General features: G+C 44.2%; 1 protein-coding gene across 4 annotated transcripts; it reads left to right on the forward strand.

Moving 5' to 3' along the window:
* Window positions 1-9,788: 9,788 nt before the first annotated feature.
* Window positions 9,789-21,664, forward strand: LSM14B (LSM family member 14B). 4 transcript variants are annotated; one of them, XM_032704949.1, is made up of 10 exons: window positions 9,789-10,010; window positions 14,242-14,405; window positions 14,759-14,894; window positions 15,346-15,462; window positions 17,262-17,432; window positions 17,556-17,636; window positions 18,658-18,819; window positions 18,986-19,139; window positions 19,824-20,003; window positions 20,362-21,664. In XM_032704949.1, exons 1-9 carry the CDS (start codon window positions 9,890-9,892, stop codon window positions 19,993-19,995), a joined length of 1,278 nt encoding a protein of 425 aa, XP_032560840.1. In that variant the 5' UTR covers window positions 9,789-9,889; the 3' UTR covers window positions 19,996-20,003; window positions 20,362-21,664. The 4 variants fall into 4 exon arrangements, with proteins under 4 accessions (XP_032560840.1, XP_032560842.1, XP_032560843.1 ...); XM_032704950.1 differs by having other exon boundaries at window positions 9,844-10,010; window positions 17,559-17,636; XM_032704951.1 differs by lacking the exon at window positions 15,346-15,462 and having other exon boundaries at window positions 9,833-10,010.
* The last annotated feature ends 316 nt before the right edge of the window (window positions 21,665-21,980 follow it).

Consider the following 21,980-nt stretch of genomic DNA (forward strand, 5'->3'; position numbering starts at 1 on the left):
CCTTCTTTATATGCTTCCCTCCATTCACTCACCTTCAAAAATACATAAATAAATATAAATGAAAGAACTTAAGATGAATCTTCATCTTGTTTGCTCTTGGTCAGTGCCAATAACAGGTACAGGCAGTTCCTCAGTTCTGAAACAGCAGTTGCTGTAGTTGAAAACATTTGTCCTATGGAATCTGATATCACAATGCCTGGAGACTGTAAGTTACAGGAGCAGAGCTGGACACATTCTTTGTCCCTGTGCCCCTATTTAAATCATTCAGTGGCCCCATGGCACCCCTTTTTTAAGATAAGAGTTATTTAAAAAGGGGATTGTGTGCCTGAATACACATTTTTTAGCTCATTTATAGTATCAAATGACTCACAGGCTAAAAAGTCGGTAAAACTTTCAGCATATGTTCAATACGTAGGACAAAATCCTATGCAGACAGAAGAGGTATGGAAACATCATAATTTAAAGAAAAAATGAAAGCAATCTAGTAAAGGAGGTTTGTTTTGGTTGTAATGAAATGAGATTTTATCTAAATGTTTTGTGGATTTGGAATGCAAAAAAGTATGTAAGGAAGATTTTGCCGAGTTTTGGTTTTGTTTTGGGGGTTTTTTTTAATGACTTCTCTGTAATAACTGATTAGAATAAATCATGCTGTAGCTTCTTTGTTGAGTTGCCTCAGATTTAATAAAAACACATCTAGAAAGGCTATTAGACAAGTTTGGGTTTTTTTCTGGAATCTCCAGCAGTCTAGTTAGGGATGAGTTTCCAGACTATAAGTTATTTTCTTACACTACCTAAAATATATTCTCACTATCAGAGTTCAAGGACTTGCCCCTATTCCTTTAATAAGCTTTTGCCCGTTTTGGAAACTGCAAACAAATCTAATAACTCAGTTAAATATGGGATGTGTTCCCACAGTTGCCTGAAGAAACTAGTACATGTTTTGAAGCAAGTCAGACAAAAGATTTTATCTCTCAAATATAAGATGGGCAAAACTTCCAACCCAAAGGAAATAACACACCCAGATAAATGGCCAAGGGGGTTATGTTAAGTTGTTCCTTACTGTCAATTTTGTCTGTATGGAGTACCTTCCAATATTCTTCCATCACCACAGAAGTATAACAAAATTGCTGTCACTATTATTTAAGTTGCTAGCTAGGACAGTAACCCCCTCCGTCTGTGTACAAAAATCATGTATTAATGACCAAACTAAATGGCAGGCAACAAATGTAACTTCTTGATTAGCAAGATGATTAGGCTGGGGTAGCAATAGACAATTTGTATGTTCTTGTGTAAAGCAGTCAAATTGCTTTTATGAAACTATAAAACTTGTTTCTCTTAATTATTTTCAGCAGAGCAAAAGAGAGAGGTATTTTTGTTGCTCTGTGAACTTCAGTGGGCCAGTAAGTTTACTCATTTGTTACTATTCCTTGCCATGAAGCTGTGCAAGCAGAATTGTATGACTTGGCAGGCTGAAGCCATCCCCACTCAGGCTCATCCCCAGCAAGAACCCATCAGAGGTAACATCCCTGTGACTTCCAAAGTTATGTGAAGTTGGAGACTGGTACATATGTTGGTGTGATCATACAACAAGCTGGCTCTTACCCCTGGACTGTTACCAGCATTTCCACTGACTCAAAGAGAAAACAGAAAGCCTGTACAGTGCCAGGTTGTCCCCTTCTTAAAGCTTTCCTGTCATGGGAAGAGATTCATGGAAAACAGAACCCTCACACCTTCTCTTACAGTCTGACCACTTTTAAGTGTTCTGAAATTCAACCTTTTCAATTCAGAGGGATCGTCTCCCTTCAGGAATCACACCATCCTCTTCTATAACTGGGTGGAGCAGTGAGGCACCTGCAACCCACAGGGTCTGAATCACTGACTCCTGCCCCATAAAGGCCAGAATGAGTTATTATCCTATTGCAGCTCAGATCCTTGAAAAGTTGTGCACTACTACATCACTTTGGGCTCCCAGTTCATTCTCTTGCAGATGCAAATATCAAATTTCTTTCAGTTTGGAATAAATACAATTATTTTTTTCTAACTCACAACCTCACCCTCAACTCTACTTGTGGTTCTTTCTGCTTCATCAACAACAATTAAGATTCTTCAGACCAGTTCATGCTCTGAGTTAAACTTGCACAAACCTTTTGCCTTCAAAATATCCTCCCAGATAGCCTTTAGAAAGTTGGCACAGGTGATGTGATGGGCAGAGTAAATGTTGAGGATGCTGCTGAGTAAAATGCAGAGTCCAAGATGAATCTGTGGGACTCTGGAAAAAAAAATAAGCATATTAATAAGAATTAAGTGAGAAAATTGAAATGCCAAATCTCAAATGTTTTGGTTACTGTACAGAACAAAAAGGTGGCTTATAAAAGTACACTATTAAACCCCTTGTCATACATCAAGTAATAGAGAAATGAGGTATAAAGTACAAATATTGTAAAAGCTTTGGAACAATAAATGTCAGAATCTTCATGGCTATGTGAAAAGTGTGTACACAAATACTGCAACAGTAAGGAGAAGTATGAGTTAGAACTCACCATCCAGAGAGACCCTACTGTCTTCTGTGAAAATTGATTTACAGTTTAGCTTCTAAAATGTGAAGGAGATTAAATGCCAGTTTATTGTCATACTAAAATAAATTACTTTCTGAAACAGCACTACAATCCTATTGCTATGAATTACTTTACCATTCTTGGTATCTTTAACCTAAACCTGAATTAAAACCTGTAACATTTAAATTCCAAAGCCTATTTAGTCTTATTTTACAAAGGAAAATAACAAAGATAAATGAAGAACACCCTAGAAGATATAACAATGACTAATAATTCAAGTCCTCGAAGACATTTCTGAAACGTGCCTTTTCAAACAAGTCCAGGAACAGTTCAAGCCATGAAAACTGCAGCAGATGTTATGCAGGGAAAGAACAGCTCACTGCCAAGGCTGGGTAAAATGATATGTTACCTCACTGAACAGAAAAAAACCGAATCTACAAGTCATTTGTAAAACAGGTAAGGAGAGGGAGACTCATTTCTTTGGCTGAAGAACAGAGTCCACTGTAAAGAATTAATGCAAATGAGGTCTCTAAACTAAAGCATCTAATAAAGCAGCTCTTTCCTCTATGTTCTCAGCCCAGTGATGTACGTTGTCCTATGGTTTGATTTGCACTAGCAAGAGCTGTGCAGCAGAGTCTTGGTTCAACCCCACTCAGGTCTCAGTGCCAAAGAAACAGTGCTCAGTACTGATGGCTGGAATGTGTTCAATAATTTGTAGGGAGAGAAAGAAGTACAGAGAGAGAAGGAGGAGCTCTTAAAGAAACACTGCTGTCGAGCTTTCTGGAATTTTAGCCAAACCCAGCTAGTGAAGCTGGATTTCTGTACAGGGAATGGTGACATTTGCTTTCTGCAACATCCAGGGGTCTGAAGTGAACATAACTTGTATTACTGCAGTGGATATAACTTGTACTCTCCATTTGATTTTGTGCAGAAAAGACTGGTCACAGAGTGACACATCAGGCTGTACTCCCATCTGCTCCTTGGTCTCTCCACTGAGACATTGTCAAGTGTACCAAGTAGGTCAGTTGTGACAGTCTAGCTGTACCTTGGGCTCTTTTCAGCCTACAAGTGGATACAAGTTATCACTGCAGCTCTTCAACCTCTAGGGAAGTTGGGCACGAGACTACATGTACAGATTCTGATTCTCCCAGTTAATGCATAAATGTGAACCTCTACAAAATCTTTACCTGCAGATTAATGCTCTGCAGCATTTCATCCCTAAAAGACATTTTTTGGCCTCCTTTCTCCTGTTATTATCTCCTATTTTTCTTTCAGTGTGCTCTTCACCTTTTGCTCACTTCATGCCTTAAAGAACTTTATGAAATCCTGCTCTCATCACATGCCCTCACATCAGTGCATCCATGAGAAGGATACACGTGTGGTTGACTTCAGTGCAAATTATCCAAGGAAAGCAGCCTTGGAAAACCCAAAAACAAACAGTCAGAATTTTTCCTAATGGAACTTTGTATCTCAGGCTACATTCAGTGCTCCCCCCTGTCCTAGACAGACAATTATCTCTCTTTATGCCCTAATTATTTCTAAACTTAAGACTGAATCCTCTTTCTCTTTTGAATGGGAGATAGGTGCATAAACACCTGTTTAAGAATCTAGGCCTGGCTTATAAGTCTTCATCTTTCAATTTTTTTGTGACCAAACCGCAAACTTCAGCTTTGTCAACCTTTTATATATCACAAACATTATCCATTTACTTTAAGAAATAAAAGGTTCTCTTAAAATTATCTCCAGCTTCCATATCCATGAATAAATCACCTCCTGGTCAGCGAGGATAACTTCATCTTGCCATTTGTGATCCAGAAAGCCTCAATATAAAAGGTAATTGCACTTCCCTAACAGTTCCATTCCCCTCTGTGCTTCAGTGATGCAATGAACTCCAACAGCAGGCAGGATTTTTGAGTTATGTTCTTGATCTTATGTCTGGTACCAAGTGTGGATTTTTAGTCTTCTTTCCATGAAGTAGACACTGGAGTAGTGGTGTGAGTGTGGAAAGTCTGCAGCAGCAGTTTGTGTTCATTCTAATAAAAGATTTTAGGCGTGTCCAAGATATTTCAGTTTTATAAAAATAAGTAAATGTATGTTCCCTCCTTGCTCTGTTGTACCAAAGGTGTCCCAATGGCTTCTAACCTCAATAGGCTCAGGCAATCAAACACAACTTTTATAAGTAGACTCATGAAGTGCAAACAGCAAAGACTGGGCAGGTCAGAACAGCACTGTTGGCTTATCCCATACATTTAGTGGACATATTGAACCTATCTTAAAAAAACCAAAGAGTTTACAAGTCAGATGGGTAATTTGAATCTTCCACGTGGAAGTGCTACACAAACAGAACAATTCTTCAGCATGTCTTTGTCATTTTACCATTGGATTTCCACAAGTACAAAAGAAATTATTATTTTGTATTAGAGCATTTTTTTGTATTAGAGCATTTTCTTTATCTTTAGAAAATGGTTGATTTATCAGGGAAAAGAGTAACTGACTACAGTATGAAAAGTGGGATTGAATGCATACATGGAACAAGAAAATAAAAATGTATCATTTTAATGTGAGCAAGTTTATAATAAAGCTGGTTAAACAGTGTAGATTTAGAGCCTGTTTACTCTAGTAATAACATAAAATGCTACTTTTTTAATCTCTATAGGTAAAGACTTAGATACTGACACCATACCTTATAAACACTGTGTATCTGTACAAAACAGTGTTTGTTTTCAGCCAAACTCATGCAAACATTTCCTCCTTTTATGTTTGTATTTCATACAGTTGGAGTGTTCAAATAAACAGCAGTGCCCACAGTGTGGTCTTGCTTTCACACTCACAAACTTTGTGAGTCTGGATAAGATGTTTAATCTCTCTGCCATCTCCTCCTTATTGGTAACACATATTTTGTCTTGACTGTGCTTTACAGTCCCTTGGACTGCTGGGAAGTGCAATGGAATAATGCAGATTTATGCCAGTGCCACTGAGTACACAGTCGAGGTACTAATTAAGAGAACTAAACCCACACAAGCCGAAAACTAAGACATTTTATAAAATATTTCATTTAAAACCAGGATTTAAACTGACTTTAAATTTGATATATGGGGGTGGAATGAAAGATGTCAAAATTGAAGTGCTTGAGGCATAGACTCAAAACTGAGAAAAAGAGAAAGAGAGGAAGGGGAGAGAGGACAGATCAGCATTACAGCTATTACAGTCTCTGTATTTATTTACGAAATAAAGAAACCCCAACACCTATTGTTTGATGGATTTTTTTTTCAGAAGAGAGGCCCCTTTTGCTGAGATGTAAGACAAATTAACGTGATGAAACACTATTTCCTACATACATCATTGTATCACTTTTTCTTAGACTGTTGGGAAATATAGAAACTGATTGTATTAATCCCATATTGTCTAAATAAAGATTACCAAGTTTTCTATTTTTTCTATTTATTCATATTTCCATTTTTTCTTTCCCTTATTCCGTTCATCTTCCCTCTCTCTTCCCTTTATTTTAGTTTCCTTCAGTTGATTTTACATGCCTTATTCTAGTTCCTCTGCATTTCTTTATTTAGAATAAAATCCCTTACAAGGGTGGATTTTTTTTCCTTCTCATCTCTCCTGAATTTTTTCAGTTTCTCCACCTTGTTCTAGTCCCTCCTTCATTCCTGGTCTCTTTTCTACTTCCCATTTCCCACTCTACTACAGAAACTGTGTTCTGTACTTGGTGACCTTTCCTTCCTTCCTGCAGCTACCACAATTTTTCTTTGAAACTGCTGCTCTGTTTCTAACTTTTTCTCCCTCTAGGGCTCTCTCATTTCTCCCTTCCTTTGTATCATTTGTTTTGTTTGCCATATCCCAGCTCAAATCTCTGTTCCACCTTAACTTCCTCCATTTTCCATGCTTGTTTCTTTTCTCTCCTCTTCTTCGCCACCGACTGCAAACATGTCTCACTGTCCCCTCGTGAAAAAGGTGATGCTTCAGCAGCCTGGCTCCCTTCTTCCAGCAGTTGGGGCTTGTTAGAGGTGTCCTGCCAACAGCTGGTTTCTGTCATTAGCTCTGCCAGAGTCAGTTCAGCTCACATTGCCATGGATGTAGCGACCAGCCACCCCACATTTCCTCTCTCACCCTCATGCACCCCATAAATTTCCATCAGTGCTGCAAGTCACAGGTTTCTCCTTTAACTGCTGTGAAATGCTATTATATATATATATATATATATATATATATATATATGGGTGACCCTCCAAAACACCACAGTTGTTTTCCAGCTGCCATGGGAGCCTCCTTAGTTCTGGCAACACAGGTTTTTCTGTAAATGAATTAATTATGTGGTTACATTTACTGTACCCTACCTCCAGTCTCCAAAAATCACAGTTCCCAGTAGTCCAGATTGCTGTTTTGTGAATCCTGTGTCTGCTGTGATCACGAGGAGTCTCTCCACCAGGTTTCTTCCTAGTGCCATGATGAACTGCAGTCAGCTTCTCCGCATGAAACCAAATATTCCCTTTTCATATGAAGGATGCCCAAGATCACACACTTGTCATGAATTTACACAGTGAAAGATGCTCTTTCCTTCCTCCTTTCAACACTTAGTGGATGAAGAACTGCATTTTTTAGCAGAATAAATAACACTAACAGGGCATTTAAAATGTCAAGTGCCATATTTCTTCTTGCTGATCACTTGTTATCTCTGACTGTTGTCAAACAAAAGATATTGAGGAAATTCATTACAATAAGAGTATCTTTCAGAAGCAGTTTGATTTATGACCACGATGATTATAACTAAAATTCTGTATGTTTGTATATCTCTCCTTACCAGTGTATAGGTCATGCCACTTTGGTGTAGTTTTCTTTTTCCATACTGGTTTAATTAGCTTTCCTGCAGGACCTACACCACTGTATCAGTGCATGTGATTGTCCCTTCCTCCTTTCTGGTGTTGAAGGAAAAAAAAAAAAAGTGAAAGGATAAAACAACCGTAAGAGCTTTTGTTGAAAAAAATAGTAAAATTCTGGGACTAGAGGTACTTATGAACCAGTGATATTTTGATTTGTGTAAAGAAAAAAATTAATTGAACTGCAAAACCCAGAGCCTCATTTACTATTTCTAAAAAACATTTTAAGAGTGGAAACAAGAAACATCAAATTAGACATACTGTGGAGTTGGAGGTTATAAACCAAAAGAGGGAGTACTGCGTCTCTTCCTTTGGTTGTATTGCCTATACTGGCATCATTTGCTCATTTTAAATAATTATTCTGGCTGTCTCGAGCATTTTATTATTTCTTGCCCTATTTTTTCTCTATCTGAACTTTTCCACATTTTTAAACTAGACACTCCTCATACAGGGGAACTAGATGAGTTTTTTCATCAAGGAAGTTTCTAAGCAGTAATTTGCCCGCTAAAGGGCACTGTTTACTGCAGTAAAAAAGGAATCTCTTCTTTTCCTGTGTAGGTAATACTTAAGGCTGAGCTAAAAATCTAAAATGATTGACTTTAAAGGCTGGCTTTCTTAGTCAAAAACTACTGCTTGCTCAATTAATACGTATAGATTATTTACTTCATATTTTTTTTAGCAACTCTATGTTAGAACAGCGACAATTTAACAAGAGAAAGATTACACACATGCGTCTTCAAGAGAGAGTGGAAAGGAAGGCGTCTGCCTTGTTCAGGCAGGGAGATCTGCTCTCCAGGTTGTACAAACAGCATGAAGAGTAACACCATAAAACACAAAAGGTCACAGGGCAGACAGCTTGGGGCATTGGGAGAACAGCTCTCCGAGCCATGGTGTGCAGGGAAGCAGGTCGTCCTGACATGCGGATAAACCTGTGGACTGCATCTCCCGTGTCGCTGTTGTATCGCTGATGGAAGACATGTAACCAAGGCATGGGCGCCTGCAGCTCCAGCAAACCTCCCTGCACTCAGACAATGGCTCCGCTGTATTGTCTGCGGCCGCTGGGTTCGAATCTTATTCATTTGCGTCACACAAATTAGTGAGATTTGTGCACTCTGACCTGCTGCCCCAAAGGCAGCCGCCCCGCCTGATCCCATCCACCCTGGCGCTGGTGAGTGATTTCACCTCCTGTGACCATGTCTGCCAGATGCTGCCGGTTGTCTCTCATTGACCCGCAGATGGCTGGGGAGCACGATGGCTCCCTGGGGACACCGCGCCGAGCGGTCCATGCTCCAGCTGCGGCCTGGCCATGAGTGACTGCGCCAGGGTGACCTGCACCAGGAACAGCCGGACAAAGGCGCGGTGTGACCCGCACAAGGCAGGGCCTGGTGGCACCCGGGGCTCTGCCAGCGCCAACCGGGTCCTGAGACTGCCACAGCACTGGAGGGAGAAGGGGCTCGAACAGAGGCAGCCGTGGTTGTTCTGTCAGGGGAAGGGATGATCCCCACTCCATGTGTTATGTGACAGCAGCTCTGCCACACAAGTGAGGGGCAGTGACACATGAGGGACAGTGCCACACAAGTGAGGGACAGTGCCACACAAGCAAGAGGCAATGACACACGAGTGAGAGGCAGTGCCACATGGGCAGTGCCATATGAGTGGCAGTAACACACACGCGAGAAGCAGTGCCACAGGAGTGAGAAGCAGTTCCACAGGAGGGAGGAGCAGTGCCACAGAAATGAGGGGCAATGGCACAGGGGTGAAGAAACGGTGACACACGAGTTGAGGGGCAGTGCCACACGGGCAGTGTCACACAAGGGGCAGTGCCACAGGGGCGAGGGTCAGTGACACATGGGCAATGTCACACGAGGGTCGGTGCCACACAAGCAGTGTCACACAAGGGGCAGTGTCACATGGGCAGTGCCACACAACGGGCAGTGTCACACAAAGGGCAGTGTCAACACAAAGGGCAGTGTCACACAGGCAGTGCCACACAAGGGTCGGTGTCACACAGGCAGTGCCACACAAGGAGCAGTGCCCCGCGGGCAGTGTCACACGGGCAGTGCCACGCAAGGGTCGGTGTCTCACTGTCACCGTCCCAGCTCTCCCCTCCCTCCCCTCAGCGGCGGCAGCGCGGGAACCGCCGCGCGCGCCCTGGCCCCGCCCCGCTCTGGCCCCGCCCCGCCCCGCAGCGCACGTGGCACCCTCGCTCGCGCTGGTCACGTGACGCGGGCCCCGGGTGTTCCCCCGCCCCTCCCCGTCTGACCCCGTCTCTCCCGTCTGGTCAATAGCGGTCGGCGCATGCGCGGGCAGAGCACCCCGCCCCCTCCGCCCCCCCTCGGCCCGGCTCCCCCCGCCCTATATAAGGCGCGCGCGGCGGGGTCCCCGCTCCGCAGTGCGCGTGGGCGGCGCGGCGGCTCCGCGCGCCCCTGGGACCCCCCCGCCGGCGCCATGAGCTCGGGGACCCCCTACATCGGCAGCAAGATCAGCCTCATCTCCAAGGCGCAGATCCGCTATGAGGGCATCCTCTACACCATCGACACCGAGAACTCCACCGTGGCGCTGGCCAAGGGTGAGGCGGGGCCCTGCGGAGGGCGCGGGCGGGCCTAGGCCGGCGCGGGCGGAGGGGACGCGGCGGGGGCCGCCGTGCCCCGAACAATGAGCGCGGCCCGGGGCCCGCCCGCCCCGAGCCCCCGGCGCTGCTGCTCCCCGTGAGTCAGCACTGGCAGGGGCCGCGGCAGAGGGGCGGGCAGGGCCCGGGGTGCTCGCCTCGCACGGGGGGATCCCGGGGGAAGCGCTGCCGGCAGCGCCGGGTCCCCGTGCCATTGTCGGGGCCGGGGAGGGGACGCTCCGTATCGCCGTGCGGAGCTCGGCTCCGCCGTGCCTGGCTGTATGTCGGGGCTCGGCTCCAGCAGGGCCCAGGCCGGCGCTGGGGGGAGCAGAGTTGGTGTGGATGTGTGTCTTTGTTCGTGCCGAGATCGATAGCTGGACTCTGCTCAGGTGAGGAGAGTGGGAGCGCTGTGGGGCACCCGCACATGGGTCTGGCCCCGCCGACCTTGCAGGCTCCTCATCGGGGCTTTGCATCTTGTTTCCCTGTAGAAATACTGATCTTTATCTTCTCCTTAAGTGGTGTCATTTGGATCCAGTCGTCACCTGTGCTGGGAACTCCCATCTTTCCTCTCAGCAAAACCTGTCTTGTCTTGTTCAGTCTCTCAAACACGATCTTATTTCTGCACTGCTTTTCATGTCCAGCTTGGCTACTCCAGCTAACCTCCATCAGCCCTTTTTTTTTCCCAGAGTTTTGTCCTTCCTTGTGCTGGGAAGTTCACGCGTTCTTCATTGCCTTCAGCCACCCATCCGGGTTGTCCACAAAACAAACACCTTTTGTTTTGAAAGGCTGCTTGGTGGCAGGAGACACTGACTTGCCAGATTCACAACTACCCTCAAGGCGGCCTCTGTCGCACTGTTTATCCTGTGTAATGATGTTTATGTGATGTTGGGCACTATTTGACACCTATTAGAATGTATTTTGAAGTTAAAAACTTGAGTTTTCTCAAGTTTGCTTTTGCTCTAGGAGTGCAGCTGTTTATTTAACTGTACAAATGGAGCTGTTTATGTTAGTGCCTTGCTCGAAGTACTTAAGAGGTTGCTGGAAGGATGCAGTTCCTTTCCTGTACGTGCAGGAAGGTCTTCACCTTGACCCTGCAGCAAGTAGAAATGGTTCCTCACATAGTTCTGCCTTACACAGAGCACTTGCTACTTCAGAGCTGAAGTGGTGTGTTTCAAAGGCATGTGTGATTAAAGTACTTTGTGATGTAAGTGCATGCTCTGGATAAGATTTCTGGCAGTTCTTGTATTTATTGGTTTCTTAGTGTTCAGTTTTTGATGAACTGGAATGCCTAAGAAGTAGTTCTTACGATAGATGGAGAATATAATTTGTCCCCACTTGAAGTGCTGCTCTATGAACTTCACAGCACAAACCCTGCTTTTCATTTTAGCTCAGAGGGGTTTTTCAAATTTAGAGGCTCTGTACCAAGATTAGGGTCAGAATTATGAACGCAGCAACAGTGTTGAAGTTGGGGGTAGCAGTATCAGCCCTGGGGGGTGGGGGACAGTGGTTTAAAACTCTGAAGGGGTAGAAGAGCCATGAATTACTGACATGCAGTTAAAGTAAATTGTTGTTAAGCCCTGGGTGCAACTGCTTAAGGCTTAAACAGCTTCAGTGTGTAACATAAGTGCCACTGTCTTGACTTCTATCATTCAAGTGACATAAAGAAATATTTAGGTTGAAAGAGACCTCAGGAAGGAATCTGGTTTAGCTTCTCACTCAAAGGCAGGCTAACTTCAATTGATTTATATTTGTTAAATCTTAACACATGCACAGTATCTTAAATGGTGGAGATTCCATGTGTTAATTAATCACTACCAGAAAGTCCTCTGTCTTGTTAGATGCTGAACTTAAATTGCAAACAAAGGAAACTTAGGCCCATTATTGTCCTGTCAGCAGTGAACACCAGAAACTTCCTCCCCCTCCTGTAAAAGTCTGAAGAAATTGGACTGTTTGAGCAAGAAATATCCACGTAAGCTCTGCTTTCCAGACATCCAGTCACTCTTGTTATGCTTCTTGCCCCTTCAGAGGTCTAGCTCAACAGCCCCTACATGAATAGTAACTGCATTGTAAAATACGAGCTGCAGTGGTGTGGGATTGATTTCCTGCTCATCTGTAAGCAATAGTCACTAACTCCGTGGGAGACAGCCCTTCCCACCTCTGCAGGAACTTAAGCTGCACTTTGTGCTGTCCCAGAAACAGTTAAACATTTCAGGTGCAGGGACAGGCAAGTTCAACTCCTACAACTCTCTCACGTGCCCTCACTGCTGTTTTGTCTACAACGAGGACATGGTTTTCCACCTTTTTGGTTAGAAACCTTGGGACCAGCCAAGTCAGAGGCTGCTTGGAGAGCCTTGGGCTTTGTAGGTCATGTGTTTGTTCCTGTGGAAGTTGATGGGCTGATTGTGGTGCTTTCCAAGTTTGCCCTGGGATGCTGCAGTAGTCCCTGGATACCCTTAGCATGTCTTGCCATGAACTGTATGCTGTAATAATCTGATCTTGAGCCGGGGTGTCAGTGGTACAGTTCATGTCCAAAAGGCCACAAGCATTTATTTCAGTTTATCATCTGCTTCTAGTCGACTGGGTTACAGCTGTAATATGATCAAACAGCAGCTGGAGATCTAAAATAACTTGGAGAGGTTATTTACTCTAGGAATTCATGGAAGATGGCCATTCAAAGGAAGTGACTGACAGCTTGTCCTTGCACCAGGGAAGATGCCCTTCCTGTTAGGTGCCAGTTGAGGTGCTGAGCAGTGTGGTAGGGATAGTCTGGCACTGACCTGCTCCTTGGGAGCTCACCTACATACTAAGAGGGGTGAAAAGCACTTGCAGCACTAACTGCTGCTTGAGTGGATGCACCACCTGGATACAGTTGTTTGTCTCAGAACAGGACTCTTGAGAATCCCTGCCTACAAGTTCCTAGTAAGTTAGCAGCAGTATGGTGTGCTGGGGGTGCTCAGCACACCGGGGTTCAGTGGATCCACTTTTGGTGCCCTTTTTCCAGGGAAGCTGTGGTGTCCCCTGTCATCCATGTGGCAGGGCTGTCTGTACTTGTATCATTCCAGCTGTGCACTGGGAGTGGCAGCTGGCTGGCATGTCACCACAGACTGTGCCATGGCAGGTGCTTGTGAAAGGTCTGTTAAGGATGGAACTTGTAAAGGTACTGCAGGAATTGTGGCGTGTCCTGGCAGAGTGGTTTCAGTATTTCTGTGGTAACCTGTTAGGAGCAATTGATGGAACTCCAGTACAGAATTCTTTCATTGGCAGACAGTGTGCATAAACCAGCATGTGCTGGTGTTTATCCAAACTGGCAAGGCCTCATGAAGACAAAGCAGAGCTAGACTAGTGAACTGGGTGAGCTTCTGTAACTTGGGGACGAAGTTTCGAGCTTTCACATGTCAGTGTTTAATACAACTGTGCCATCTGCTTTCCTGTGCCAACAGTCCAGTAAATCAGTCTGACCTCTGCACCATTAATGGCTCAAATTAATTTATGCTTTTACCTGGTAGCTACCACAGTCAGCTGAAGCCTTCTTTCCACTCTAAGGTGTAACATCGCTGGTTACTGCCTGCTCAAGTGTCCTGATAGCTGGGACTCAGTAAAGCCTCCCCAGGCACTAAGGTTTTAGATTTATCACTAAAAGCTTGCTTTATAGTCATATTAATCATAAAAATGGTGACATGGAGTAGAGAGGGAATTTTAATAGGAAGTTCTTATCGTTGATAAAGCTTTATCTGCATAATAAATATATGAAAACAAAGGTGCAAATTTGAGCTCTAAAGCCTTCTGAGATTTCCCCCTGCTGCTTCAGGGGCCTCTCCCCTGGTGTGTTGCAGTTGTGTGGAGCTGAATGCCTGCATGAAACAGGTGCTGGGGAGGGAAGGGGAGTATGGCAGTACAGCACTGTGGGTGAGTCCTCGGGTGTGGAGTAGGATTCTTCACTCCAGCTGGTCTATGGTCTTTACCTTCACAGCTTGATGTAAACAAAACTGTTTGTGCAGGCTGCTGAAAAAGTTGGCATTTGAGGGAACAGATGTGCGAGAGGGAGATTCAGGGTTCTGGAGGTAACCTTTGTTGTTGTTGTTGTTTTTACGCTTGGCAAGTGTTACAGGAGTACTTTTTAATTGCATAAATCTTAACTTGCTCAGTGCTGCAGTGGTAACCCTGCACTAACAGTCATTTCCCAATGCTCCAGTGCGATCCTTCGGTACCGAGGACCGGCCCACAGACAGACCGGCTCCTCCGAGAGAAGAAATCTATGAATACATTATTTTTCGAGGAAGTGACATCAAAGACATCACTGTCTGTGAACCTCCAAAAGCTCAACATACTCTGCCACAAGATCCTGCCATTGTCCAAGTAAGTTAGCCCAAAGTTGTTGCTAGAAAACTGTCATAAAACATTGGTGTTGGAGGACTGGATTTTGGTAAAAACTTAAAAAAAATGAAGGCCAGTCAGTGTCTCCAGGAATCTTCAGCTTGTTTGAAGCATCCTGAATTTTGTTGTAATGTTTAAAATAGCAGCAGCATTAAAGACTTCAGTCAACAAAAGCCAGAACTAGCTGAGAATGCAGGAAAATCATAAAGAGGTAAACTAACCCTTCTGAGTATTTGCTTAAGCTTTAGTATTGCTGTACATGAAGTAGAGAATCACTGCCAAAGCAAGTTGACTTCTGGACACTGTAAATGGAAATGTACTTTGTCTTGTTACAGTCTTCACTGGGCTCTGCCTCTACATCATCCTTTCAGCCACATGTGCCTTACAGCCCGTTTAGAGGTATGCCACCTTACAGCCAGCTTGCTGCCAGCTCTTTGCTTAGCCAGCAGTATGCAGCTTCCTTAGGTTTAGGTAAGTAACAACTTTACTTGCTAGAATAAAGGTTCAGTCCTTGTAATGCACCTACTGTGAAAACAACAGTGACTAATACCCTGCTCCTTGCCAAGTGTCAGGCTGTGAATAAGTAGTTAACTTTGTGCAATGATTGTACTACAAGGAGGCCTGTGTTTCACTTACACGTGCACACACACATGCACAGGAAAGAAACAAAATAAATAGCTCAAGTTTCTTTCTGAAAGTAATGTGAATACCTAACAGTTGAGGCCAGTTCATTTTTAATCTGACACACCTTACATGTGCATCGCATGTAAAAAGAACTTGTATTCCCAGAGAGGACTGTAAATAAGCTGCTCTGGTGCTGTTCTAGAGATTCTTGTACCTCTTTCCAAGTCCTTCAGATGTTTCACTACCTAGTATCTTATCCATATATCTTTGCTTTCTCTTCTTCCCTCTATCTCTTCAGAGAAATTGGTAAGCCCTCCAGCATCAGCAGCTGCTTCCAGCCCTAGTTCTTCTCCGTCTCCACAACCTGTTTCAGAGCCTGACATGTCTTCAGAGCCCCATCAGCTCTCTTCCAAGGGTAACAGCAGTTTGAGGACTCCAAATATTTGGAAGAACTGCATGGCACTTGCAAACACTCTGTTCTTGTTAACCCCTCCTAGAATGATGGTGCTCATATGGGTAATGCCAGTAGAACTAGTTCTCAGCTTTTTTTGCCTTCCATTACATGAAGTATTACTCCTCCTGTCCTAGAATTACCAATTAGAGAGACAGGAGAAAGGAAAAATTCATGACAGTGGATCCTCTTGTGTAAGTATCAGGAGAGGGGTGAAGTTTAAGGATGTTAGTGTGCTGCATCCTGTCCAGGAACATGTGTCACCATAGGGATTGGGTGAGCAATAAATTAGCCTTTCCTGGAAAGACAAGCACACTGCATAAACTGTGGGTGGTCTTGTGGTTAGAGACCCAGGTTATTTGAAAATTTAGGAGTATTTCTGTGACTGAGGAAACGTCAGGATAGATTTCCTGCATGATGGGGCACTGTACCTTGTCCACACTCCTAGTTAGTAAAGCATGACTAACAGTAAGCAATTCCTGAGTCCTGGGTAGCTGAGATAACAGTTCTGGGTGCTTGCTTCTGTGTGTAAAACATTTAAAGGAGGCTGGGTAGAGATACTAGACTGACCATCCTCAGAGCAGAGACCAGGTGCAGCCTGCATTTAAACATGGTAATTAGTTTCATCTGTTTTTAGCTTAAGCATGTATGCTTGTGTTGGCATGAAGCTTTTTACTAGCTCTCTGGTTTTGGCCATCTATCCGTTTCTCAGTATTCTGGCTAAACTTTGAAACTTTGTCATGTTAAACTTGCACACCAGCTTTGTCCTGCTGAATAATCCTTAGGATATGTCTGTCTTCCTTGCAAGTTTTCCAGGTGTACATTAACTGGGAACCTGCATGATGTAACCTACTGGGTATATCTCATGTGGACTTGGGTGACCCAGAAGTGTCAGTGGCTTGGTTTGTGTGTACTCTTCAGCTTTTCACTTTTCTTGCTCTTTTAATATATTCAGTTAAACTTTGCTTCCAAGCGGTTCTTATGCATAATTACATAAACCTGTAGTACTCCAAACATTCTAATTAAACCTAGAATGCAGTGTTTCTTCTGAGTACTGAAGACTGTCACTTTTTAATATAATTGGTGTAAGGTATACCAAACCATGAAAAGTATTTACGTGTTTTGTAGTGTGAATAAATAAGCCTGGATGGAAGAGCAACAGAAGTCTTGGTAACACTTTGGCCTTGACCAAGAAGGAATTTAAAAGGGTAACTTTGAGATCCTGGTCTGGTTTCAGGTTTTCTTTGTCTGAAAGCTTTAACAATAAGCACTGAATTTGAAGAACCTCTAAAAGCAGCTTACAAAAGGGGATATAGCTGAGGTGCTTAAGTGTTTGCTGCAAGACTTTTTTGACAAAGTGGGGAACTTGCTTGAACAGTTTCAAAATGATGGCTTTTTGTTTCAGATTTAACTATTATCGTATAAACTACAATCCTGCATAACCAAGGATACACCTAGAAATTATATTTTGGTATAAACTGTCTGAGAGACTGACCTGGCTTGGTTATCTGATGTTTGTCTGACTTGGTTTAAGAAATAAAGGGGTAGATTTCCTGATACTGAGGCTCTGGATTTGAGAGCCATGACTTGTGTGGCAGTGGTGCCTTGCCTAGAGTATGTGGCACTGAAACTTAGCCTGTAATGATTCACACTCAAGGCTTTGAGTAATTCTTGACCAAACCGTTTCTCCATAGAAGTGGGCAGGGTTTGAGTGGTGTTGGCACGTTTTCCAAGAGGCACTTAGTCACTGGGATTTCTTCCAGGTGCTGGCTTTCCTTCTGTTCACCCAGTCCGCAAAAGCCCCATGGTGGAACAGGCTGTTCAGACCGGCCCAGTGGACAGTGTGAATTCCCCAAAGCTGCCCCCAGTGAAGGTGACTCCGGGGATTCCGCGCGGTGCCCGGCAGGTTCCGCCGGCCAACAGCAAGGCGAGCGGTACGTGAGCACCACCTCAGCTCTGAGGGCTGGATCGTGGCATCCTGCAGAGGTGCACTGCAGGACTGAGCTGCTTTGGGTTTGTTCTCCTGCTCCTTTGTTAAGTTTATCCTTCTTGTTTAGTAGATACAGTTCAGGCAACACCTGTGCAAACCCAAGGACAGGTGAATGATGAGAACAGAAGACCTCAAAGGAGAAGATCGGGTAGGTTAAGCTGACACCGAACAGTCATGTTATCATCTAAAGGCAAGTGGTGTTAACTTCAGGGAAGGATTATCTGACAGAAGACTGAGAGCAAAATAAAGCTCGATAAGGCTTTGGGTATCCAGAGATGCTTCGTTAACAAAACAGGTCCTGGAGTGTTCAGAAGTTCAGAGTGTTTCAGGGACGGAATTCTAGCGGTCTTTCTAGAAAACTGAAGCTATGTTGTAAAAATCGATGCTGTGAGTTGGCAGCAGCAACTGGATTTCTCTGAAACCTCAAGTATTTTTACTGGGAAGGGCAGTCTTGTTTAAGACTTTCTGGAGTTTTTATAACAGAGAGGAACTATGGAGCTCTCACTTCCATAGAGCAGAGATCTTATCTCACAATGGCAATGTAAGCACAGGTCAGAAGAAAGTGAAATTCAAGGAGATGTTTCTGCCCAAGCAAAATGAGAAAAGACAGGAAACAAAACTTCAGACTCTCAGGTCTTCAAACTAATTTGTGTGTAGAACAGTTTATAGCTTTTCCTAAAAGGAGTGGATAGTGTTTCAGTTGGAAACCAGAAGTACAATATGAAGTACAAGCTCCCTTTGTGGGTAGATGAGCCTTGGGTGGATTTTCTGAAAGCTCCTCCTTTTTGCCATCGTAACAAGTCTGTAGGGTAGTTACAGTGCTGTGCTTGCAGGTGAAAGGCAGACAGGAAAGATAGTTTTCCCCACTTCCCTCAGATTTTCCTGCTGTAATAGCTGTTCTGACTTCCTCTCTGTGCTCTGGAAGGAGAGTCAGGTGCACTCTGTCTTACTGGTAAGACTGACATCCAGGAATGCTGCTCAGAAAGTTAAAGTGTTGCTGTAATGTGTCTTCTACAGCCAAATTCAGAAGTTGCTTTCAAAGAGGTGTGGCCTAACCACAGGACTGGAAGCCAGAAACTCCTGAGTTCTATCCCTGGTTTCCTCTGATCTTGAGCAAGTCATGTAACCTCCCTGTGCGTTACCCAGTGTTTAAACTCTCCTGCTTTCAGGAAACAGGAGAACCAGAAACCGTTCTAGAGGACAAAACAGACCAACTACTGTGAAGGAAAATACAATAAAGTTTGAAGGTGACTTTGACTTTGAAAGTGCAAATGCACAATTCAACAGAGAGGAACTTGATAAAGAATTCAAGAAGAAACTAAACTTTAAAGGTTTGTGTCTTCATTAAATATGAATTGCTGAGATAGTAAACACTGCATAGACAAACTCATTCTGAGAAACTGCATGATTACATCTCAAATCTTGTTTGAGGGAGCAAGAGAACAGATGGCTCTGCAGTGTGCCTCAAGGAAGTGTAATACATTTCATTATCTTCAGATGACAAAGCAGAGACGGGGGAAGAAAAAGGGGACCCTGGAGTGGCAACCCAAAACAATGATGGTAATGCAGAGGAGGATCTGCTGGGGCCCAACTGCTATTATGATAAATCCAAGTCTTTCTTTGACAACATTTCTTCAGAACTGAAATCGAGGTGAGTGTTTTCTAAAGGCTTGGGTTTTAAATGGAATTTTAGGCATAAAGTTCTAAACATAATCTATGTGACATGGTTTAAAAGTATTTAAAATTTTCAGAATGCAAGAAAGTCAGCAAAACAGGATTTAAAAGGGAGTATTGCCATGCATTTGGTGGCTCACAAGTAATCCTAACCAGCCTTCATGCAGTGGGATCAGACAAAAAGCATTTCAGCTCATAATGATGCACTTGCCGAAATGATGATACAGGAATTTCCAGTTTTGTTTCCCAGTACTGACTTTGAACCCATTGATTTTAAACAAATTCCTTATCTGGCTCGTGGGAGAGGAGGCATCAGGGTCATGCTGTGCTGAAGGTGCAGCGGGCAGACAGGAGTGAGCTAAGCCTGGAGCTGGGGCAGGGAGGAGGTCAGGTCTGGCTGTGGAAATGCATTAAGTTAAATGTTGGGAATATGAAGGGAAAGCTTCAGCTTTCACTGCTGACACTGATGTTATCAAGTGCCTGGAGAAGTCAGACATCCCTTCAGTGTCAGCATGAGGGATTCCCTTGGCAGTGTTTCTGCAGAGGGCTTGAATGTGTGTGTGTGCTGCAGCTGGCTCTTGTTGCAACTCAGCTCAACACAACTGGGGAGAGCTGGTGGCTCTTGAATGTTTGTGTTGAACCTGAACACAGCCTTGTTCAGTTCCAGGCGCACCACGTGGGCTGAGGAAAGGAAGCTCAATACAGAGACGTTCGGGGTGTCTGGACGGTTCCTGCGTGGCCGCAGCTTTCGAGGTGGATTTCGAGGTGGAAGGGGGAGTGGAGCAGCAAGGAGAAACCAAACCACTCACAGAGCTGGTACTGGCAGAGTGTAACTTCAGAGGCAAGTGCTCTAGCAAGAGTAAATACTGTCTCTGAACCAGGTTTGTCTCTTATTCCTTACCTGAACTGTCTGTGCAGCCTCTTTTGCTCTCGAGTTTCATGGATATATCAAGACTTGTTCCTTACTGGATCTGATTGATCTTTCTGAGGAGATAGGAGTGGTTTAACTTGGTGTTTAACATGCTGATTGTGCTGTTGATTTCTTGGGCTCACCTGTCTGAGAAAGCAGGAGCTGCTTGAGCTGATCCTTTCTAGCTAAGCATTTCATTTGATACAGGATTGTGAGTTTTGCTGCTTTTCTTTCTCTTGGGAGAAGATCTCCATGATATCAAATCTAATTCTACCTCTTTTCCAAATAGGTTTGAACATCTCTCCTGAGAGGGTGAAACTGTACATAGAAAGAAAACAACCAACTGCTGCACTAACGTGGGAAAATGGTTCATATTGTTTACTGTCTCAGCTCAAGTGACAGAACTTCATGTACTACTGCTTATATTCTGGACTTATTTTTGGACCAGCAACAGTCAGCTGGAATATTCTTTGGAAGAGGGAATGTGTTCAGGGGTACCTTCTTCAGGGTGTCTTTTTTTTTGTGTGTGTGTGTGTATTTTTTAAGTGCAGACTAACTTACACAGTTCTTCTTTCTGGGTCTCTCAAAGGCTGGTGTAGTCTAAGCTCAAAGTCAGACTCCTTTTCTGAACCCTGGAGAAGATAAATCATGCTGTTTTAACACGGAACCAAAGCTCACTCAAAATAAACCAGCTACAATTTGTTTTGTTCTGAGTAACCAAATGGATTCTTTGGTGCTGCTGGTCTCACAGTTCTTGGCAGCAGGTGTGAAGCAGCACTTGGTATCTGGAGGAATGGATTCCTGGTGCTGAGGAGTTGTGTATATTGTCACTTGGGAATACTGGAGTGTTGATCATGTAGTAGTGTAACTGACTGTACAGCTGTTTGTGGGCTGGTGCTGGGCTGGAGGTACTGCAGAACCGAGGCTCTCCCTCGAGCTGAAGGGGGGTTGGGAATGCCTCGGGGGCTTGGAGCTCCTGGGTGGAGCATGGGGATAGCGTGTGGGACGGGAGCAGTGAGTGTCCCCTCGTGTGCTCAGTGCAGAGTTTTTGGCAATGGAGACCCAAAGCTCTGACCTGTTGCCTCGGTTTGTACCTCGCTGGAGGCAGCACCAAATGCAAACAGTTCTCTGTACTCTAGTAGACTGTGGTGGAACACTTTGGAATGTTTTCATTCAGCTAGGGATGGAAGTCCATTATAATGAAGCTTAACAGATGGGCATGTTTAATTTCTTTCCTCTATACCCCCATACTGTAAATAGTTTAGTTGTTTTTTCTTTTGTTTTTAAAAATCTGTATGTGGGGAGAGGGCTGGGAGGGAGGGCTTACCTTTGTTTGCATGAATAAGTGAGTTAAATTGCTATAGGCATGTGTCCCGTTTTTGGTTGGTAGGGAATTTTGTTGAAAAAGCACCTTGATGACTGAACCCCTTACATAGCTCGAGTTTTTTAGTTATGCATTGACCTAGGTTACTGTAAAAGCTTGGATTTATTTTTGTAGGACTTTATTGCTAAGAATTAGAACATAGCAGTGGGGCTGCTCTTTGGAGTAATGTAAATTGTAATTATAATAAACATGTAAATGTTTAATGTTTCCCTCCACCTCTGTTCTGTGCGTAGCTCGGTAACATCACTCCCTCCCACTTGCCGGGTGCCTGTCCTTGGGGCTCCATGCCAAGCTGGAGAAGACCTGGCTGCAGAGCTCTGGCAAGCCTGGGAAGTGCTACACAGCATTGGAAAAGGGCTCAAAACACCCAAATCCAGGCACTGCTCCTTGTTAATGTCGCCCTGGTTCCTGTGCTGGGGGGATCAGCCTAATGAGGGTTCTGTTACCCCAGCCTGTGTGGAGCTGAGTCCCTGGGCTGCTGGGGCTCACCTGGAGCCTGCTGCAAGTGCAGTGCTGCTGCTGCA

This window comes from Chiroxiphia lanceolata, chromosome 17 (assembly GCF_009829145.1).
Source record: "Chiroxiphia lanceolata isolate bChiLan1 chromosome 17, bChiLan1.pri, whole genome shotgun sequence".
Taxonomy (NCBI): domain Eukaryota; kingdom Metazoa; phylum Chordata; class Aves; order Passeriformes; family Pipridae; genus Chiroxiphia; species Chiroxiphia lanceolata.

Coding starts and splice junctions, on each gene's coding strand:
- LSM14B (XM_032704949.1), top strand. CDS start 9,890: ATGAGCTCGGGGACCCCCTACATCGGCAGCAAGATCAGCCTCATCTCC. Junction 17,433..17,555: donor GGCCAACAGCAAGGCGAGCG/GTACGTGAGCAC, acceptor CTTCTTGTTTAG/TAGATACAGTTCAGGCAACA. Junction 18,820..18,985: donor GAAGAAACTAAACTTTAAAG/GTTTGTGTCTTC, acceptor CATTATCTTCAG/ATGACAAAGCAGAGACGGGG.